This window comes from Ambystoma mexicanum, chromosome 3q (assembly GCF_040938575.1).
Source record: "Ambystoma mexicanum isolate Mex_15411 chromosome 3q, UKY_AmexF1_1, whole genome shotgun sequence".
NCBI lineage: Eukaryota > Metazoa > Chordata > Amphibia > Caudata > Ambystomatidae > Ambystoma > Ambystoma mexicanum.
In genome coordinates, this window is record NC_090926.1 from 926306100 (window position 1) to 926326963 (window position 20864).

At 43.9% G+C, this 20864-nt stretch overlaps 1 protein-coding gene across 1 annotated transcript in view; it reads right to left on the reverse strand.

Moving 5' to 3' along the window:
* Positions 1-20864, reverse strand: part of LOC138583119 (ATP-binding cassette sub-family A member 9-like) — a 2601648-nt gene that overhangs the window by 1886994 nt on the left and 693790 nt on the right. The window contains exon 10 of the mRNA XM_069655079.1: positions 6511-6682. Within this exon, the coding sequence (XP_069511180.1) occupies positions 6511-6682 (172 nt within the window). The remainder of the gene's footprint in view (positions 1-6510; positions 6683-20864) is intronic.

Below are 20864 nucleotides of genomic sequence, written 5' to 3' on the forward strand. Positions count from 1 at the left end.
ATTGGACGTCGATCAAGACTTGGTGTACATAGTAATCCGGAATGCCAGTAATTATATGGCTCCAGGTCCTAGTGGACTTTCCAATAAATTATTCAAAAAGGATCCGGACATGTGGTCCTCAGTTTTGTCTATTCCTGTTAAGGAAATTGCCTTGGGTGCGTGCATTCCACAGTCCTGGCATAGTGCGAATGTTATTCCTATTTATAAGAGGGATGTGAGTACCAACCCCAAAAATGATCGTCCAATTACAATCCTGAACGTGGAGGGAAAGGTCTTCTCATCCCTCTAGAAACTTAAGAGACTGAAGCTGGCCAATGAAAAAAAATGCCAGATTAGCTTTAGAAAATCTCAAAGTATCATCATTAATGGGATTATTATAAGGTGTCTTCAGGATTTAGCATGATCGGGCAAATTTAACTCTGTCTATGCCACCTCAATAGATCTGTCAGCGGCGTTTGATAGAGTCCATAGGAATGTTTTGTGGTCCAAACTGTCCAGGTGGAATATCCATGAAGGTCTACTAAAACTGCACATAAGACTCCATGAAAACAACTCGATCCAGATTAGATTGGACCAATCAGGCCAACTCTTGAGAAAGATCCAGCCATATTCTGGTTAAATATGCACCCCTGCCTCTTTAATCTTCATATCTCAGATGTGGACGAGTATTTGGAACCTTCTTCCTTTACTCCTCCAAAGTTTGACCAGTTGGGTATATCATGGATGGCCTATGAGGATGACTTCGTTTTGGTTGATCATACCCCTATTGACTTTCAGCGGTTACTAAGTGCTTCTCTACATTTGCTAAGGCCGATCTCTTATCCATAAATTCTAAGAAAAGTTATTGAGTTCACTATAAAAACGAAAATATCGACTCATGCATAGTGGTTGGAGAATTAAAAATTCAAAGTAGTAGAGAACTTTGTATATTTGGGGTTTCGCAATATGCAGTATACCTCACAAGGCCTTTATGGAGAGACAGCTTACGCAGAGAGCCCTTTAATTATCTAATCAAATGATCATAATTAACTAGAGATATGGTAACTTTTCATTAAAACCGGGTAGGATCTTCTTTGAGGGGAAGGAAGCCGCCAAACCTCTATATATTTTGGAGTTACTTTGTCCGGAAGCTTTGAACCATTTTGACAAAATGTAAGCTTTTATCTGCAAGAGGATGTTTAGAATCCCGAATGCTGTGCCCGGGGCAGCTATCCGCTTTGAGTTGGGGCCTGGTTCCCTGAACTGAAGGTTAGTGTTAAGTGGAGGATGCTGCTGACATTTTATGGGCGCATCCTTAATCCCCCGGTAAATATGCTATATGAAGATTTGCAGAGTGTCTTGGATGGCAATTCAAGACACTCTGCAAATTCAAGTTATGCTTCATTATTTGGGTGAATTTCCGAATCCTTACTACAGAGAAGACTTCAGTAGATTTAGATGGAACTTATTCCATACAGGTGAAATTGTATTGCTTCACTCTAAGATTAAGGAGGAAGAAGCTTCATGTTGTTCTGTAAGAATGAAACAAAAACACCTGAAACATTAAAACATCTGATGGTCCATTGAATTGGTTTACATGCACTGCACATTCTTTGCAAGTATTGTAGAATACGTTTCTTTTGAAGATGGTGAATCCTTTTGGTTATATTGCTTACAGGGTTATCCAACTTGAACATGTATAGCTGTGACGACCCACGATGTTTTAAGGTTTTATCCCTTCCCTCTTTTTTTGTGTTGTATACTTGATTTTAAAGAAATAAATGTAATTTTCTTTTTATATTGCGATGAAGTTGAATGTTAATTATATGTTTTCTTTTTGTAAAGGTTGAAGTTTCTTTGATCAAATACAATTTTAAAAAAAAAGAAACACTTCAGTGGGATGGACAGGGGAGCTAGGCGGTTGTCGGAGATTCCCACCCCTATCAGTGTAGACTCTTGAAGCGAACACATAGCCAAAATGCAGCATTCTGGGTTATCAGGTAAGGCAAGCAGCATGCTGGAACAAGGATGGACCGAGGAATGTATAAAAAGGTGCATCTTTATTTTGTTACTGGGTACAAGTAGGTACTTAGATAGGAGACTCTGGTAAAAGCAACCACCATGTAGATAATCCCATCTGGTCAATCATGGAATATCCAGGGCCCCAAATTCCATGTAGAATTCAACAAGCACTCAGACATACAAGATACTACAGGCAGCAAGCTGTGGACTAGACATTAGGGGACAATAGTCTCTATATACTAACCCATGGACAAGAGACAGATGCTTTAGGTGTGAAAAACCAGATCTAGAAGAGAGAATGAGGGATGTGCTTAGCACTCTGCTTAAGAAATCAATAAAAACTCTTGAACCGTCTCTGGTAGTTGGGCTGTCCATTGTACCATCTGTGACACTCTTTATTTACCAACTTAAATGGAAGACACAAATGCCCCAAAGAATGTGATGAAGTCCCGTGTTAGGCTAGGTGTTTGGATTTAGGTGAACTTGAGGGCTGGGTGCCACCAATCACCCCCTGATGCAGCCCTCTGAGGAGGTGCCCTATGCACCCCCTAACTCCCCGGTCCATCACCAGTCTCACAGTCCCCACCTAGACTGTAACAACTACTAACCATATATATCTGGAAATGGAGATCCTCGCACAGTGAGATTACCTAAGTCCCAGAACCGAGTACTAGTCCTTGGAATGCTACCACACAGGGTAAACTGGTGTCCCTAACCCTGGCCCTAACATGTATGACCCCTCTATTGACCTTAACAATATTAATTTAAATTATGGAGCTTCCAATGTTTCCTTTAAGTTATAGAAATGTAAGGAACTCCAGCAAGGACATGTTATGTACTTTGCAGCAAATTAATGTGACAAACGCAGCACCAAGATGGACTGCTGTGGTTTGCTGAACTGCTGACCCACCCATGGTGCTCAGCAACTAAACATAAGACATATTGGGCCTCATTACAAATCGCCCGGTATGGAAATAACAGTGACGGTAAACCCACCGCCACCGTTGTTTCCATGCCGGGCGATCACAACTCCTGTAGGCGGGAGTTGATGTTTCCTCCAGGTCTGACCTGGTCGGTTTAACACCGCCCGCTTGCAGGCGGACGAGGAAACATCGGCAGCATTACGAGATGCTGCCGGTGTTTCCATGATCCCCCATTCCCATTGAGTCCTATAGGACTCAATGGGAATGGGGATTAACACCATTCCGCCTACGTGATTCCCGGGAAACCGGGGTTGTAATTACCCGGTAATTCCGGGAATCACGGAGGCGGAATGGTAATACGAGTCCGGCGGTAACCAGGCGGTTTTACCGCTGTGGTTACCGCCGGACTCGTAATGAGGCCCATTGTTCACAAAACATCAAGAAACCAGAAATGTCACTTGCACGCATGCTTGTGAAAGCTCTATGCAATGTAGAGCCTGCCTCGCTTACCCACATGGAAGCATAAGCCATTTCTATTCATAGCAGACCATGCAAAATGCAGTCCATGGTCTCTGAATCCAAGATGGTGCTTGCGCTGGATAAAGCCTCAATGAAGGGACACAAGTTGGGCCCTGCTTTCACATTACACACAGATGGGGTCATTGTAGTTCAGCAAAGTGATCACCTATTAAAATCACTACTTGCAGTAAGATGTTACTCATTAATTGATTAAACAACCTGGAAGGTGTCTAAAACATTCTGGGAGTTAGGGAGAGTGTGTGTAGGAGAAACTGGGTAAATGATAGGAAGGAGGAAGTGGAGGCAGAGGAATAAGAAAAGAGAGGTTTGGAAGTGAGGAGACCAACAAGAGAGAGAAGGAGAGGGGATGATAAACAAGGAGAGGAGAGCGGAAGAGGAGGTGATAAAGGAGGAGCAGAGGAGCAATTTGAAGGAGAAAAAAACATCACTAGAGAAAGGAAACAAATAGAAGAGAGTCAGAGCTTGACATAGGGGGAGGAAATACCAGGAGAGAGAGGAGGAGGATAATTGCAGAGAGGCGAATAAGGAGAAGACCATATAAAGTGTGAGAGGAAGGTGGAGGAAAAGAACAGAGCATTGCAGGATGTCTAGGAGAAAAGATGGAAGGAAAGAAAGATGGAGGCAGAGGTGAAGGTAACAGAGTAGAATAAAAGGAATATCAAAGAGAGGAAGGTGAGAAGATAGGAATCCAATAGAAAACAAGGTCTGGTCTAGGCTCAGACCTCTAGAAAGAATTCCTTCTTGGTGGGGAGTCATATCCAAGGAGGTGTCAGGCTGCTTTTCAGGAGGGTTGAGCCCAAAAACACCAAGGCCCTCCTCGAGCCTGAAAGGATCTGACAGTCCTTCCTTGCCCAAGGCAGGAAGGGTGGTGTCATTATCTCTTGTACAGGTGATGTGCAAGAGCCTGACATCTATGAAAGCCAAGATAGCTTCAGTGTCAACAAAGACATGCAGGGCACATAAACCTCCAGAGACTGAGTGAATGTTTGTTTCCCTCCAGGAGGGTGGCACCTTAGGGGATAGGGAAGGACTGAAAATCAGGGTCCTATAGTGGAGCATACTTTGTTCTGTTGTGTTGAATTCTCATTTCGTGACGTAAATTAAACCCTAATTCCTCAGTTTTATTTTGCTACAATACAGACCCTATAAGCTATCATTCTGGCTTCATGTCATCTGTTCATACCTCAACCGTAACCTGAAGTATATGAACATTCATTAACTTGTATGGTTTTATAGACACACCCATCCACCCCCTTACGCACTTGGGACTGCACTCAAATGGATGGTCCTGAGATGTAATCTAAATGAAGAATTATGGTTATGGCCAACTATCACTTGTTTTTACTGCTAAGATTACATATGACTAATGACCATTTACAATTCGTAAAGGCAGTAAATGACTTCTCTTCTCTCTGCAATGATCTGGCTTTGTTTCTTCGTTGCTGTATGTCTTAGTCCCAAGTACCCAAGAACACCTGAGTGTTTCATGCATGTTTAATCCATAGTGAATGCACATGACATAAGACTGATCAAAAGGTAGCTTAGTGGTATTTGAAAAAAAAAAAAAAAAAAAAAAAATATATATATATATATATATATATATATATATATATATGTATCTGCGTGTGTGCTGTGCTTTCAGCATATCGACTGTTGCCATAATAGAATGTATGTGATTGAATGGAATTCCAGAATGAGAGCAGTATGAGATGCGGTGTGCTGTGGGGGGAGCATGGCCGCTATGCTGCCAGTGGGCTTACTATGAAGATTAGCTAAATAAAACTTACTGTAAACTTTGAACCATCTGATGAGAAGTTACTTTAGTATGGCCTTTGTTTCTCCCCACATGTGACTAGGGGAATGTCTCTCTTTGAGTTGAGTAGGGTAAGGACACCCACCAGCAAACTATGCCCTGCGTGGATGAATAAAGCAAGATGGACATGGGAAAATGTGCAATGAGCCAGGTCACATATTAAGGAGAATTAAATTACCAATAAGGTCAGGTATGATGTGAGGAAAGGTGTCAAAGAGAGACGTGTGCAAGAAGGTGAGTTTGTGAGCGTTAAGCTGCCTGTGCCTCTGAGGCAAGGATAAATGAGGTGGTCACAGCCTTGTAAAGTCAAAAAGGTTTTCCAGAGTTCTGTCATGATGGAAGATGGAAGGACATGGAACATGAATAGAACTGTGAAGGTGGCTGGGAAAGAGAGAGAGCATGGGTCAGGAGGCAGGAAGTGATTGGGCCAGGCGATGGTGGAATGAGATTGCCCAGTCGAAAGTCAGGACGTTCTGTAAAACAACCAGAGAAGTTCAATGATTATATTGTAGGTTGATAAAGGGGAGGTACGTAGTGCGCGTGCAGCGTAGCGACTGTTGCCATAATAGAATTCCAGAATGAGAGCAGCATGAGATACAGTGTGCTGAGGGGGAATGTGGTCGCTATGCTGCTGGTGGTCATACTATGAAGGTTACCTGAACAAAACTTACCTTAAACTCTGGACCATCTGATGAGAAGTTACTTCAGTTTTGTTGGTGAAGTACGAAATACCTTTGGAATGTGGAATGAGGATATGTCATAGAGGAGAGTATAAAAGAGGCAGTTGGAAGAGGGAGGCTCAAGGAAGATGGCTGGGGCTTTCATTCAGAATGACTACATAAGCTCAGAGTAAACACTTAACTGGAAGCGTGGTGTGAGCTACATTCACTTAGCTTTGAATCCTATAACATGAAGGTATTTCTGAATCAAAACCCTGCTGTTCCATGTACAACAAGCCTCTGTTTACCGTGAAATCGTGCCAAGTTCCAGGGATGTTTTGAGTATGAAAAAGTCCCACAAAACACTAAACGTTTGGTCTTGCAAAGAGAATGTGCCAGAATGAGAGCAAGACTTGTAAGGGTCACCAGTGGGAAAAAGTGTCTCCCAGTAGGATAAAGAAAACATCCATCAGACAACCAAAAAAGAGGACAAATGTTGCACAGACTTGGCACCCAAAAATTCGGTTTTGAGGGGAAATGCAAGATAATTTTAGTATTTATTTAAATACAATACCTTATGGCTTCTTTCCCACGGAATTCTGGTAGCACCGGCTCAATATAATCGCTACCACCTCCACTGTCACCTTCCTCGTCATCAGCAACTAATTCCATACCTTGTTGCTTGTGTCTGCACCAATAAGACGACTTTAGGAAGAAAAATGGGGATTGTCTCCTTCCGTAGGTGTCTGGGTGAAAATCATAATTGCATTATTTTCCATATTTTGTATTTTTCAGATTCAATACATATTTCATTACCTAACGATTGTGAGATTGCAAATACAATGGACAAATAATCCATTTACTGTAGCATGCATCAGGAGAAAATAATTTCCATTGTGATCTATATACGGCTACCACGTGACTGTTCATCAAAATATTCCCAGTGGATATAATATTAAGAAATAATATTTGGTGTTTTATATAGCCCACATACTTCAAATTCCAGGTGCAGGCTACTTGATAACAGTGTTAATAATTACATCATTATTACCCACATTTGTGGTACTCAATTTATGATCCCACAAAGATGAAGGCATGAGTCAATATGGAGGAGTATCCAACACGTGTATGAGTGGCAGCTCCTCCTCGTCAGAGGCACGTGCAGTATATTTCGAGCTTTTCAGTCCCCGTCCCCCATGGGTTCATGGTGTCTCAAATATTTAGAAACCAGGGACTTAACTAGTGTAATGATGTTGATGTAAGACCAATCGAACACCAATCTAACACTTGAGACAATGAGAATGTACTTAAGCACCATTATTTGTCCATGTCAAAGGGTTTGAGATTGGATCAAAGCCCATTATTATAAAGAAATATCCATGTCAACATAATAGGTTGGTCTGTATAGCTTCTGTATTCAAACAGTGAATATGACGAGTTAAAACAACAAAAATTCCAAAGATTCTCTCGACTTCTTGAATTTATTAATCATGGTTGTTAAGCAGAAACCTATGCAATTCCCTCTGGGACCACTGCAAAAGATTTAAGACTACAGGTGTTTGGCAGTAAACCCACTTGGTAGCAGTCTGTACCACACAGATTCACTTGGTAGCTGTGGCTGAGCAGTCAGACTTCCCTAAAGAAGAGTTAGGCAGTATACAGAGTATTCACAATAGGTCAAAAGAACATAGTAGAACAAGTAAACACTGACCAGGACTTGGTGTAAAAGAGATATAATTATTTATTTAAAACCACATCTAGAAAAACACACAGGCACTAATAGTAAGCAATTAAAAAACGCGGTCACTAAAAGATATACACTCCCTTAGAAGAATATTAGACAAGTCTTAAGTAAAGCCCCACTTATTTTCAGACAGCGGTGAGCGCTTAACGTAGATGGCACTCCAATAATTCGGTTTAAAAGGGAGAGCAAAGCAGAGAATAATATGAAACAGATCCCAACACTTTTGTAAGATCAACGCAAGAGAGGAAGGCAAGTAAAACCGTGAAGTTAGAGTTCAATAGGCCGGATCCACTTTCAGAGGATCAGAACGAAATGTGTCCAGGGTCACACGGTTGAAGTGCACAAGAGTCTTGCAAAGGTTCAAAAAGTGTTGGACCACAAGAAAGGGACCAGTTAGAGGGTCAAGGCGGCCAGCCCAGTCCAGAAGGTTAAGGGGTTATTATTACCTTGTAGCAATCTTTAGAAAGGGAGGCCTGGCGGACACGGTACCTTAAAGTGGTGAGAATACTCCAACGGGGGCAGTTGTTCCTGGCAGCGGATGCAAGTTGGTGCTTCTTCCGGGGGAAGAGAGGATCTCGTCGGGGAGGAAGACAGGAGTCCGTTGCACTGCCAGGGAAGAAACCAGCCGCAGAGTTCTCAGGTAAAAGGAGCGGTCCTTTTATTCACGGTCCAGTGGTAAGTGGCTATCCGGTTGCCGGGGTGCTTGGCACGGGCAATTCGACCACAAGACATCCTGGGATGCGAAGAGAAGAAGGTAAACTGGTTGTGCCCACCAGTCAGGGGGAGAAACCTCTCCAGCCGGGAGATCTTCTCTGTCGTCGGGAAGTGGTGAGTCAGTTCCGCAGGGCTCCACCGGTGGTGTCGTCGTGGTAGGTCGGCTCAGCTTCTCCCTCGTCGGATTCTCAGGTCCTGTGGCGACTTCTGAAGTTCCAGTCCCCAAAGCCCTGCTTTTATGCAGCACACCCCCATTCACTCAGCCTAGCTGTCAATCAAACATGCTAAGTGGTGAGCCGGCCGGCTCACCACTTGGGCCAATCACACAAGAGTGCGACTTGAGTTACCAAGTGTAACTCAGTCCAGGGTGCCTAAAACCCCTCCCACACCCCCTGTGGTACCCACACAGAGTGGCACCACTTTTGGAGGCTTCTGTGGAGAAGCCCGCCAAAAAGTGGAACAAAGGGCTCGACTTGGGTTGGAGTCACAGAAGAGAACACAAACGCCATTTTAGAATCGAGTCCTGGCAAAAAATACCAACCGGCAAATTAATATTAAATAAATAAACCGGCGGTATGTTTGAGGCTATGAGAATTAAATAATTAAAGTTGGTTGCCTCGAACAATGGGAAAATCCCAGAGGGATATATTCGCGGTCGAATATAAAAAGTAGTTTCCACTGCCACCAGCCAAAACTCGATCAGGGGGGACGGAGACGTTCCCCCTTGACTAATAGACCCCGGGGCAATTGAATTGCCCTGACCAGTACGTCCATAATATGATGGTTTGTACTGGTTTCTGTTCATAATTTGGGACTAGTAAAGCCAATGGTGACTTTACATGCCCTTGGAGACAGTAGTCAGTCCCAGGGTATGGAGTCTATGGTGGGGTGTCACTATGACACCCCTGTGTTACTGCACGGAGGGTGCTGTGTAGCACACATAGTAAAAACACATGAGACCCTATGGAGTAAAGGACTCCATAGCCCATAAAACACATTAACAGTCAAAGGAACACCATAAATCATGTCCAAGAGTGGGAGAAAAAGAGTCTCACTCTTGGCAGGAGAAAAAAACAAACTCCGGAAATCCAGCAAAGCTGCTGGGGGACTCACTGGTTAGGAAATTCAGCCTAAAGAGAGAATTCTCCTTAACAATGGTTGTGACCCTTGCCTTGCAAATGCAAATGCGTATCACCTTAGGGGATTTACCTCTCAGTCCCTGCTAAGGGTGGGAGGCAGCCAGCCTTCCCAACACCCTGACCGTTGCTTGAAAGGAGTATGGCCGCCCTCCGTACTTGCTCTGGAGAACCCGGCACTGTGTAGGGGCGCCGCCAAGGGATGGCTAGGGGGGGGCCACCCCGCGGGGCGCGAAAAAGCAAGCAAAAAACTATTATTTTTTTTCACACTGAACTGTGCCTGGACAATAACATGCCCAGTTCAGTGCGGAAAAAAAGTCTTTTATTTTTGCTTTTTTGCCGCGACCCGGCCCGCTACCCGCGATGGTCTGGAGTCAGGGCCGGACTGACCCGGAAATAAACAAGCCTGGACGCACGCATTTCTGCTTTGGCTCGCACTTCCAGAGTGTGGTTATTTCCGTGTTTCCTCAGGCTTCATGTAAGTTGTGCAGTGCCGGCCCGTGCGTATCAGACACACTGCCAATATTTCTGGATTGGCATCATGGGTAAGAGGATACGTGCGTTTGTGGAGCTCCACCATAACGGTAGTTTGCAGGTAAGTGACATCCAGAGGAACATTTTCATAAAACATTATCCTTTGACGGATATTTAATTATCTTCAATATATTAGGATCAGATACTTTAACAGCTGTGGTGCTCAGACATGTAGGGGACTGTGTGAGACAACCTATATGATGCTTTTGGTCAAACAGCAAGATGTACCTTTAAATTAGGAATGTTTTGCATGTGATTGTACAGGGAGCACTAAACATGTACAAAAACAGAGGCGCTGATCAACAGAGGTAAATCTTGGGTGCAAATGAAAATTGGGCCCAAGAGCAATGTGCATGCATGACGTGTGTAATTGAAGAAACAGGAACCCTTGCAACGGTCTGCATGTAGATTACTACATTCCTGTACACACAGGTGCATGTGCGCAAACTGTGTGTGCGCAGTTTCAAAGAAAGGTCACACAAGTGGGAGTAATAGTGCAGGGACATGTAAAATGGTTAATGGACATGAGAAAAGGAGAGTTACATGGGAGATCCCGGGGAGGCAACATGACGGTGCAAACGTGCAATGCAAATGAACCAATTACCCATAAATAAGCACGTCTCGCATCCGTAGCTCTAGGACAAAACTCTGCTGCAATCGTGAAAACCAGGCCAGGATTTTCTATGAGAGGAAGAGGTGGCACAGTTATCCACCAGATGTGATAATGAATTTAGTGAAGGGGTGTCACAGTGAGTTACGTTTACCCTCAGCTCATTTACATGCACTTATGCCACACATGAACATGTTGTCTGTGCTATCCAAAGACCACCAGTCACCTTACAAAAATGTGACAGTTAAAGCAAGCAACACAATAAAGCACCCTTTGAAATATGTGTTCATACACATAATTTCTAATAGCTTGATTTGCTAAAAAGTAAAGTTTGCGTTGATGTCCTTAGTTGAATGTTCTTAATGTTCTTAAAACCATACATAACACGCTGGAGGTTTGTGACGAATCTCCAAACCTACGTGAGTTTACTACACAACTTCTTTTTATTTTCAGCGGTCTTAAAGCGCTGAAAATAAAGTGGGTAAATAGATAGTTTGCCTTTTGCATCTTATAGTTTTCCATTCAGGGTGTGGAAAATAAAGGTACTCTGATATTATTTTATCTCAACGTGCTGCTGTAAGGATTTACATGTTGTCATGATGCTTTATTATGCAATTTGTGTATTTTGCAAGTAAACTTTATACGACAGTATTATTGTAGGCCAAGTAAAGCATGGAAGAAGGTGGTCGTGCCTAAATTGGAGAGTGGGTTAAAATCCCTGCTTCGCTGTTTAGCATAAGCGTGTGATCCTGGGCAAATAATGCAATCTCACCCTGACTTCAACTGCAAAAATTGGAGTGCTTATCAGCGATTATGTTTCACCCTTACAATAGGACAGTTTTAATAAGTGTAGGGACAAATTGGTGTACCATGGTGCTCCTCTGCTAGTCGCCCCAATACTGTCACATATCATTGCTGCACTGGCCCTCCCCCGGTCTCCGATCACTTGATTTGAAAGGCAGACAGTCTCACCAACCAGTCAGTGTACCAGAGTTGCTAGTAACTGTGGTTGAACCAACATTACATTTTCTCCCCTGTTGCTCCCAGCCATTGAAGTTGCTTGTGACGTCCAGAGTACTGCCCCACACTCTGTAATGTCCTGTTATGCTATGATATTGAGTCTTTCATTGCACACCATCTGCCATTTTCACACTTTCTTGGAGCGTCAGAATCTGCAAGTAATCGGGTAGGGGGCTAATGCAGTAGCAGAGTGATCAGGCCAAGATTGCTTTGTTATAACATTAACGTTTGCAGACCTTAAAAGATATGGCTCTGTACGGTGAACGTTTTCGATATTTTGTCAGCTCTGTGGAGCACTTGTTATATGAGTTTCAGGTAACTAAGGTACTTTTTTGTATGATTGACAGAAAATGTAAGGGTCTTGCCTCTTGTTTTTGCGACCAACTCACCAGAGAGCCAAAGACCAAAGGAGGGATGGACCAAAGGTTCACCTGCAATGGAGCCAAGGACCAGAGGAGAGTTCACCAGAACAGCCAAGGACCAGAGGGGCAACTGCCCAGAGAGGTTCACTTTTACCTTAGTTTTACTTCATTCTATTTTGTAAGCTGAAACTATTGAACTGGAGTAAAATTAGGAAAGACAGGACTTGCGAGGAGGGACACTTGAGGGTGTTTTATCTACCAGCCAGCTGACTGCCCATGGCCATGCTAATTCCTATGGCCAATCCCACCCACTACATGAAGAGTAAGAGTATTCCTAAGAAAGTCTAACATTTGAACTGTCTGAGTTTTTTTATGCACACTGGCAGGTGGTGACTTTACCTGGGTTGTTTTTCTCAGTGAAACAGAAAATAGTAAAGGAAAGATGTGTTGCTCAAACTTACAAGTAACATTCTGAAAACTAAATTGGGGATAGCAGAAGAGCTGCAATTTCAGAAACTGAAAATAAGCCTTTTGGCAAACCCTCATATTACCATCAACCTGACTTCCCTAAGATTCTTTTATGGAAACCAATGGGTAAAATGTACCACTGGGTGCATTCCATCGTAAATGCAGTCCAATGGCAAGATGCACCTAGTATTCTATTCCTGCTTAAGTCAAACCCTGCTGAGTGCACCATATTCGATAGACATTTTGGCAATTAAAAACTCATGAGTGAGGATTTAGAGGATTCTCCGGCTATGATATATGATATGATATTTTATTTGTATCGCACTCATACACAAGTGTTTCAGAGCGCGACAGGGCAAGGGAGGGGAACAAGGGAAGACAAAACAACAATCTTACCAGGCCCAGTGACATTGAGAACGTGCAAGTGCAGGGGGGAGGGAAGGGGGAAGGTGTAAGGGAGAGGGGAAAAGTTGGAGGTGCTGAGCAAAGGGTACAACAATACAAAAGGTAGTGCAGCCAGCAAGGTGACAAGTGCAGGTTTTGAGCGCAGACAAGGTGTGTCTGGTAAGTGCAGGTAAGGGGACTGTAGGGTAACAGATACAGACCCAAGTGCAGATGAGTGGCTGGGTGGGCATGGACCTCGGCCCAAAAGCAGTGGAAAAAACCAGCAGGTGCATTGTGCCAAAGCAGACAGATCAGCAGAGGAGAGGGGGAGCGAAGGTAGAAGCAAAGAGGAAGGTCTTGAGGTGCTTCCGGAGATGGTTCTCCTCAAGTGTCAGAGTGGCAGGGAGGCTGTTGCAGAGGGAGGCCACTGCTGAGGTAAGAGATCTGCCACCAACTCGTTGCCTGGAGAAGCGACAGACCCTTAGTGAGTTGGAGGAGTGAAGAGCTTGAGTGGGAAGGTATTTACAGAGGGAAAGTTGGAGGTATTTTGGAACCAGACCCCAGAAAGTCCTGGGACAATGCAAAGGGTCTTGGATTTAATCCTTGCAGCCACTGGGAGCCAATGAAGAGATTTCAGGGCCGAAGACATACGATCCTACGGCTTGAGGCCAAGGACAAGTCTCGCACAAACAGGATTGTGGAACACAAACTGTTAACTGTACTGGTATTAGTCTATGCAAATCAGATACATTAATTAGTTAACAATTAAATAATACATTGAACTATATCAGTATGTAATTCCTTAACTCTGATGTGTACATAGTTTTCAACTTGACTATATACTACAACGGCATAATAGATTTCCTGAAATTTAATTGTGTGTTTGTTTTGGTGTGCCGCCCCAAGATTTCCTATGTCCTCATCAGGCCACCCCTATAAAAAATGTCTGGGGGCGCCACTGCCGTGGAAAGAAGGAGCAGCAGCACCAGAGGCTGCACGGATGAAATAGAGGGACACCATGAAGAAGACCACGGCCTAGTGCTGCATCACAGGCTGGTGCCTCTGAGGCCGTAGTGGGATGCCTGCCGAGAGCAGGCGACACCAGAGGCCCGGCACCCCAACACACCCCCAGAGGGCCATGAGAGGTGCTGCACCAGCAGAGAGAGTCTGTGAGAGCCCACGCAGGAGGTGGCAAAGCCAGTACTCGAATGCTGCCTCTTCGCAGCAATGAGACACATTTTGCAGTTTGGAGGAGCACATAGCTTCAAGAGAAAGAGACACACTAAGCCACCAGTGATTCCCCATTAAGAGAGGGGACTCCACTAGGCCACCAGGTCCTTTTAAAACAATAATGAAAGGCCCACCAGGAGACCAAGTAGTGGGACAGCAGTCCTCTAGCAATAGCTGATCTTTACATGCCCAAAACACGGCAAGACTGCATTCAAATGGGTCAGGGCCTACAAGCAAACTACATTGGCTTCCACTCCGAGCATGGATACTGTTCAAGACTGTATGTATCATCTACAAAGCAGGTACGAGTAGCATACTGGTGTACCTGGCGGCTAAGCTCCACATATATCTGGTGGCACACGCTCCCTGCGTAGCAAATCAACCTACCGGCTTGAATCACAACTCGTCTGCAAAGAGAGGACCCGTAAACAATCCTTCTCTTGTCATGCATCCACCATCTGGAACTCAATCCCGGTGTCGGTTCGGAATGCCCCCACAATTCTCCAGTTTCGCAAATCTTTCAAAACATGGCTTTTTCAACAACACCTGACCAAGGACTAGCCGTTAAGGTGGCTCAGCGGGCTGAGTGTTTGTTGCTGTGATCTGTGTTTGATCTGTAGGTTGCAGGTTCAAATCCCGGCAGGTTTACTCATCCTTTCATCCGGCTGAGGTCGATAAAGTGAGTACCAATTCTGATTGGGTAATAATGTATATAAAAATGTGCAATGTAAAGTGCTTTGGACCAAAGCGCTATATAAATATTTTATTATTATTATCAATATCTATTATAATTCCAATGAACGCACATACTGATGCACAAACCTCACAGTACTGCGCTACTGTTAAAAGATGGTAGTCCTAATGCTGGCTACCCACACTCTGTACAGTGCTCTGCTGCTCTCGAGCTAGGTGTGTGTTTTAAACAATAAAAAAAAGAAGCCTCTAGGAAGCCTCCCCAGGACCCCTCTGTCACACACCCCTATAGACAGACAAGCGATTGGTGGGGTAAGTGGACCAATCCTAAGAAGGGATGAAGTATTTACAAATGAGTCTGAGAATAGTCTAGTGTGGGTCAATTTGGTGAAGACAGAAGGTGGAAGAGGACATCAGAGAGACCAAAGGAGGAGAGTGCAGAAGGAGTTTGGAGGCTACTAGAGAGAGGGGGTGTCTACAGAGTGATGGTGCGTGAACATAAGGAGTGAGTGTAGTAGGAGTAGGGGAAATACTAGTAGTTTTGGAGCAGTGGAGTAGTGGTAGGAGGAGAGATGAGGGAATGGTAGTTGGAAGTTAGTGGTAGTAGGAGTAGCATAGTAGTAGTCACAGGGGGGCACAGTCATAGTAGTAAGAAGTAGCGAAAGTAGCACCATAAAGAAGTGACTAGAGAGAAGACGCAGTAGTAGTAGAGCAGTAGTAGTAGTAGCAGTAAAGGCAGATATGTGGTAGTGAGGAGTGGTAGTACATAGGCAGTAGTAGTTACAAGCGGTAGTGGAGTAAGACTAGTCATAGGGGCAAATAGGTAGTAATGAGAGGTAGTAGCAAGGAAACTGAGTAGTAGGAAGGAGGGAGGAGAAAGCTACCAGCGAAGAGAGTAGCAGCGTGATAGTTGGAGGTAGTGATACTGGTGAAAAAAAGGAGTCTAGCAGATACGTAAATCCAAAGGGTGGAGGTAGGACGGCAAAGTGTAAGATCAAAGCGACAGAAGCGTGGTAAGAGGAGAGCATCTAGAGACCCAGAGTAGGAGAGGGTCAGGTGAGACTCGGCGTGCAAGTAGAGAGAGTGACACCAGGGGGAAGAAGGCTCCATTCCTGACCTCCTAGGCCAGTGGTCTTCATACTTTTCATGCCAAGGCCCCCCTGAGCAAAAAAAGAAAATTTTCGGGACCCCTGCCCCGCCCCTCTGTGTTGGTGTTTTTTTTTTTTTTATAGAGATGGCTGCAGATGTGTGATGCCATCATTTTCAATGGATATGTTGTTGGGGAGGCATTACAAGACAGTAGGGCAATCACTTCCAATCCAAACATAGAAACCGTGCAAGTAAACACAAAATTCTCCAGTAGGGCTTTTATTTTCTCAAAATACATTCCTATTAGTATATTCAGCAGAAGTCAATTTGATTTTACAGAGCAAGTACTAATGGGAAGTGTGGGCCTGTCTCTGCAGAAAGTGAGTCAATGTGTGGCTTTATTTTTGAGACGGCCACTCTGAGTGAAGGCTCCTCACATGAAAAGGTTGAAATGCCCGGGCACCTCTAATTTGAAAACAATTAAATGCCCTGGCGCCTTCCCTGGCCACTGCTGCTGCAGGAGAAAGGAGGACCATGGGACCTCTGTTCTATCAACATTACTTACGTACTTCTATACTGAATGGTGAGTGTGATCTACAATCATACTCCTTTTTCTTAATGCACTTCTACCAGGATTTATGTGTTAGGTCAGATCGGTTTATAATGTATTTTTTAAAACCAGATCTGAGCAGCTGTGCGGTCAGTCAGAGGCCTAAACTGCAGACTAGGTTCAAATGCGAGCTTCTCCAGTGTGATCTTGAGCAAATCATCTATTGTTACTTTACTTTAAAATTGTTCGCCCATTTGGGGGGGAAACTGATTTAAGTGTTATATAATCATTTTTACAGGGTATTGGTAGGCCCAGTTAAAAATAGACCTGCTAAAATAATCATAGGACTGTATACAATGTGAAAACTGTTTTTGCTCATTTACTCGACGATTACCTAATGATTGTTTCAATATGTCAAGAAAGTTACTGATAGTAAACAGAGTCTTTTTCCCAAGATCACAAGGCCCACCATTGCAATCATAACACTTTGTAACACTGAGTTAGTGAGGTAAGCCAAAAGTGCAGTGTAGTACACGCTTCCAATGAGTGATGCAAATAAGTTGAAATGCCCTCCTGCCAAACTAATGGCAACGCACAGTCGCTTAAGGATAGGTAATTGCTTTTGGGGAAAATACGCTTATGTACACTATTAAAACTATCACAAAAGTTATATCAAAGTGAACTGTGCGTGTTCTTGATGCTAAAGCAAAATGCCCTCAACGAGGTGGGTTCATAGTATGTTATATCTTTTTTAAGGTGGTGAGTGTGGTTATGCAAATATGCAATGTTTGCAGGGCAGGGCATAGGAGTGTGGGCCCCACACAAGTGACCCTCGAGCCCACTCTGAAAAGTTGGAATCTATGCAAAACCCTCTGTTTTCTTTCACAAAATACGCCCTTGTGAGCAGCGCCACATTTGGTAATGTGTTTTTTAAATATTACAGAAATGTTGGCGAGAAGAAGAAACACAGGGTAGCCATGAACTCACAAAACTTTAACTCTTCTCGCAGTTTAGGTACGTTGGTTAGTAAATCGATTTTGAAAATAAAGATTTCAAAATCATCTTTGTTGAAAGCGTACATAAAAATAGTAGGTCGGGTGTGCAGAGAACTACGATGTTTTCTCCCCCCGGCCCAAAAGGGGGTACTACAGCAAGGTGTAACGGAAAACAGAGGGGACCCTAAAAAATCCTTCCAGGACACTGGGCTAACAGCTGGGGCAAGTTGCCAAGTCGAAGCACGGTCCAAGGAAAGGGAGGGCCAATGGTCTAAAGGGGGTGGACGAATACATGAAAGGGGAACAGGGGTAAAGGCCATCTTTAGCATCTGGAGCTGCACATTTTGGGACATTTGTGGCAAATGGTACATTTCACATCGCATTGGGCGATGCCATTTGTGAAAACTACCAGTATCAAGGGGTGCTAAGTGGTGCAACGGCCCACAGTGGCCAGCAAAACTGGCCCCCGAGCCCGTTTGCTTCTGTGCCTTGCATCACTTTTTGCATAAATGTGTTCAAATCACATTTATTTCGTCAAACAGGGCCAGGGTCCGGCCTTTGTGCAGCCCCAGGCTCCATTAGGAGCCTATTCATGAAGACAAAAAAAAACACACACACCTTCTTTTGCCGCGATGACTGGTCATCACGGCAAAAGAAGGTGTGTGATTTCTTCTTTTGTCTTCCTAAATAAAGCCCTGGCCCCTGTCACACTAAACATGTGTGGCAGAGGCCGTGGATCGGGCTGCTGCTTGATGAAGCAACAGCCCAATCTTTTGTAACATATCCTGTTTTCCTGTTTTTTTTTCTTCTTTTCAGGCTGTCCTAGGCAGTGAGGGGAGGTCCCTCGGTAGTCAGGCAGCCAATGTCTTAGGGAATGCACCCACAGACAAAGACAGATAGGGGTCACCTGCCGCTTTGTTTGTTTATTGATTTTGTATGGCGCGCCAAACCCAAAGGTAACTAGGCGCAACAGAGAGGAGAAAAACATGATTACTTAAAAGCTTAGTTACAAGGTAATATGAAGCATTATATCTCGACAAATCAATGAAAGAAAATATATATATATACAGTCAGATAGTGGGATCTATGGGTGTTAATTGAAACATGGTTATTCTTGGGGGTCGTTAGAGTGTAGCCATGTGGGAATATTTGTCTAAAGCTATAGTAGGATTGGTCTGCTCTAATGTCAAGTGGGAGAGCATTCCAGTATTGAGCTGCCTTAACTGGGAAGCTGCTGCCGCCTGTTGTTTTCAGTTTAAATGTAGGTATCTGTAGGCAGTAGGAATTAGCGGTTCTGGTGGGGCGAGTCAAAGTTTTTCTCACTATGCTTGCTGCCAGGTAGGGGGGGCAGCGTTGTTAAGACATTTCAAGATGAGTGACGCTGTTTAAAGTGAGATTCTGTCGCAGATTTTGAGCCATTTGTGTTCTCTTCTTTTGTTTGAAATGTGTTCTTTGGAAGGTAGGTTGAGGGCAGTTAAAGGGCATTGTTTTGCAATGTTTGAATTTTGTCAATTATGTATTTGTTAGCTCCTAAATACAGGGCATTGCAATAGTCAAGTTTGGAAAGTATTAGGGCGTTGGCAATGATGATGCAGCTGGCTTGGGTGAGGAAAGCTCTACTTGCCCTAAAGAGCTTGCACGTGTAGGCAGTAGATGATTCTAAGGAGTTCACTTGTTTCTCTAATGTTAAGGCTGAGTCAAGGTGAAAGCCTGGTGTTTTCACTGCTTTGGCAACTGTGATTATATTGCCATCAATATTAAATGTAAGTAGTTGGGGCTGAGCTGTTTTAGGTTGGCAGTGGATCCGAGGAGCAGGATTTCCGTTTTATCATCATTCAGGCATAGGCCATGCGTGGCCATCCATGCCTGAATGATGAGGTATATTTTGTTTAACAAGGCCGTATCAGAGTCGAAATTGCCCGAAAGGGTAATGAGGATCTGAGTGTCATCTGCGTAATTAGTGTAGGTAACACCCAGTCTGTCCAATTTGTCAAATAGGGGCTTGGTAAAGATATTGTACAGAGTTGGCGAGACGCAAGAACCTTGGGGTACACCGAAGGCTATTTTGATAGGGTCTGCTGATGCCAATGTGGAGAAGACTCTCATTGCTGACTGCTTACTCTCTGTTCTCTCCTCCTTTCCCTTCTCCCTTTTCCCATCTCCTCCCCTTACTTTCTTCTATGCACTTACTCTATCAGAATTGTCCCTGGACCTAATATGATAGCAAGCTCGTCTGTTTCAGCAATATCTGAAATATCGTCAGGCCTAGTATGATAGTTGCTTGTTTTGTTCCTCCCCTCCCTTTCTGCACCCCTCTCCCTCACCTTTTGTTTTTCTCCGGCTCTACCAGAAATGTCGGCAGGCCTAGTATGGTAGTTGCCTGCCTGTTTCCATTTCCTTCCCCCTCCCTTCCTTATCTATGTCTTAGCTCTTGCGGAGTGTTTTAAGTTTATTTGTTAGAGCATTTTGAATGCTAGTGCACCATTGTTTGTCTTTAACTATGTTGTCAGGTGGGGGCACGGGGAATTCCAGCTCCCTTAGGATAGCAAATAATTCCCTGGTGTTGGAGCTTGCATTGCAAATTCTTTCATTAAAGAGATGTATTTTGTGAGTAGGATTTCTTTTTTGTAATTGTTAGCAAAGAGTTTAAGAATCAGTTTATTTTCTTCAGAAGGGATGTGGCGCCATTTGGATTCTAGTTTCCTTTTTTACATTCTTAGTTCTTTTAAGTGGGGGGTGAACCAGGCGTTTAGGTGTGCTTGTTGGTTACTTTTTTGAAGTTTTAGAGGAGCAATAGTGCCTAGTGTTTTCTTCGTAGCATCATTGTAGCTTTCTACCAGAAGCTCAGGATGCAGGTAATTGGGAAGAGCATTGATAGCTGGCAATAGCAATGGCAGGAGATTGTCTGGAATTATTTTTTTTTGGCTCTGGTGGGTAGGGGTAGTGCCATCATTTTCTCTTTGGTAATTTGTTTATTGAGAGTTAATGTAAAGTCGATAAGGTAGTGGTCTGTTGAGGGGTAGTTTTGGTAATGGTGGTATCACAGTTCAAGGTAGCAACCCAGTCCAGAATGCTTCCTTTGTTGTGGGTTAGGGTGAGAACTTTTTGGCTAGGCCATGTTCAGCTAGCACAGTGGCTATAGATTGGGCTGGTTTGTCATCAGGGTCATTGAATCCTAAGTTCAAATCACCTAGTAATAGGATTTGTGAGGTCTCTTTAGTGTTGTTGGCTAAGAGGCTAGATAGATCCTCCTAGAAGGTCCCAATGGGGCCAGGTGGCCTCTGTATTAGGTCGATTGTTAAGGTGTAGCAGTTGGAGATAGACAATTTGGCAATGAGGAGTTCACATGATTTGAGGGGAGGTTGAGCTAGTAGTCGTAGAGCGAGGTTAGTTTTTGCT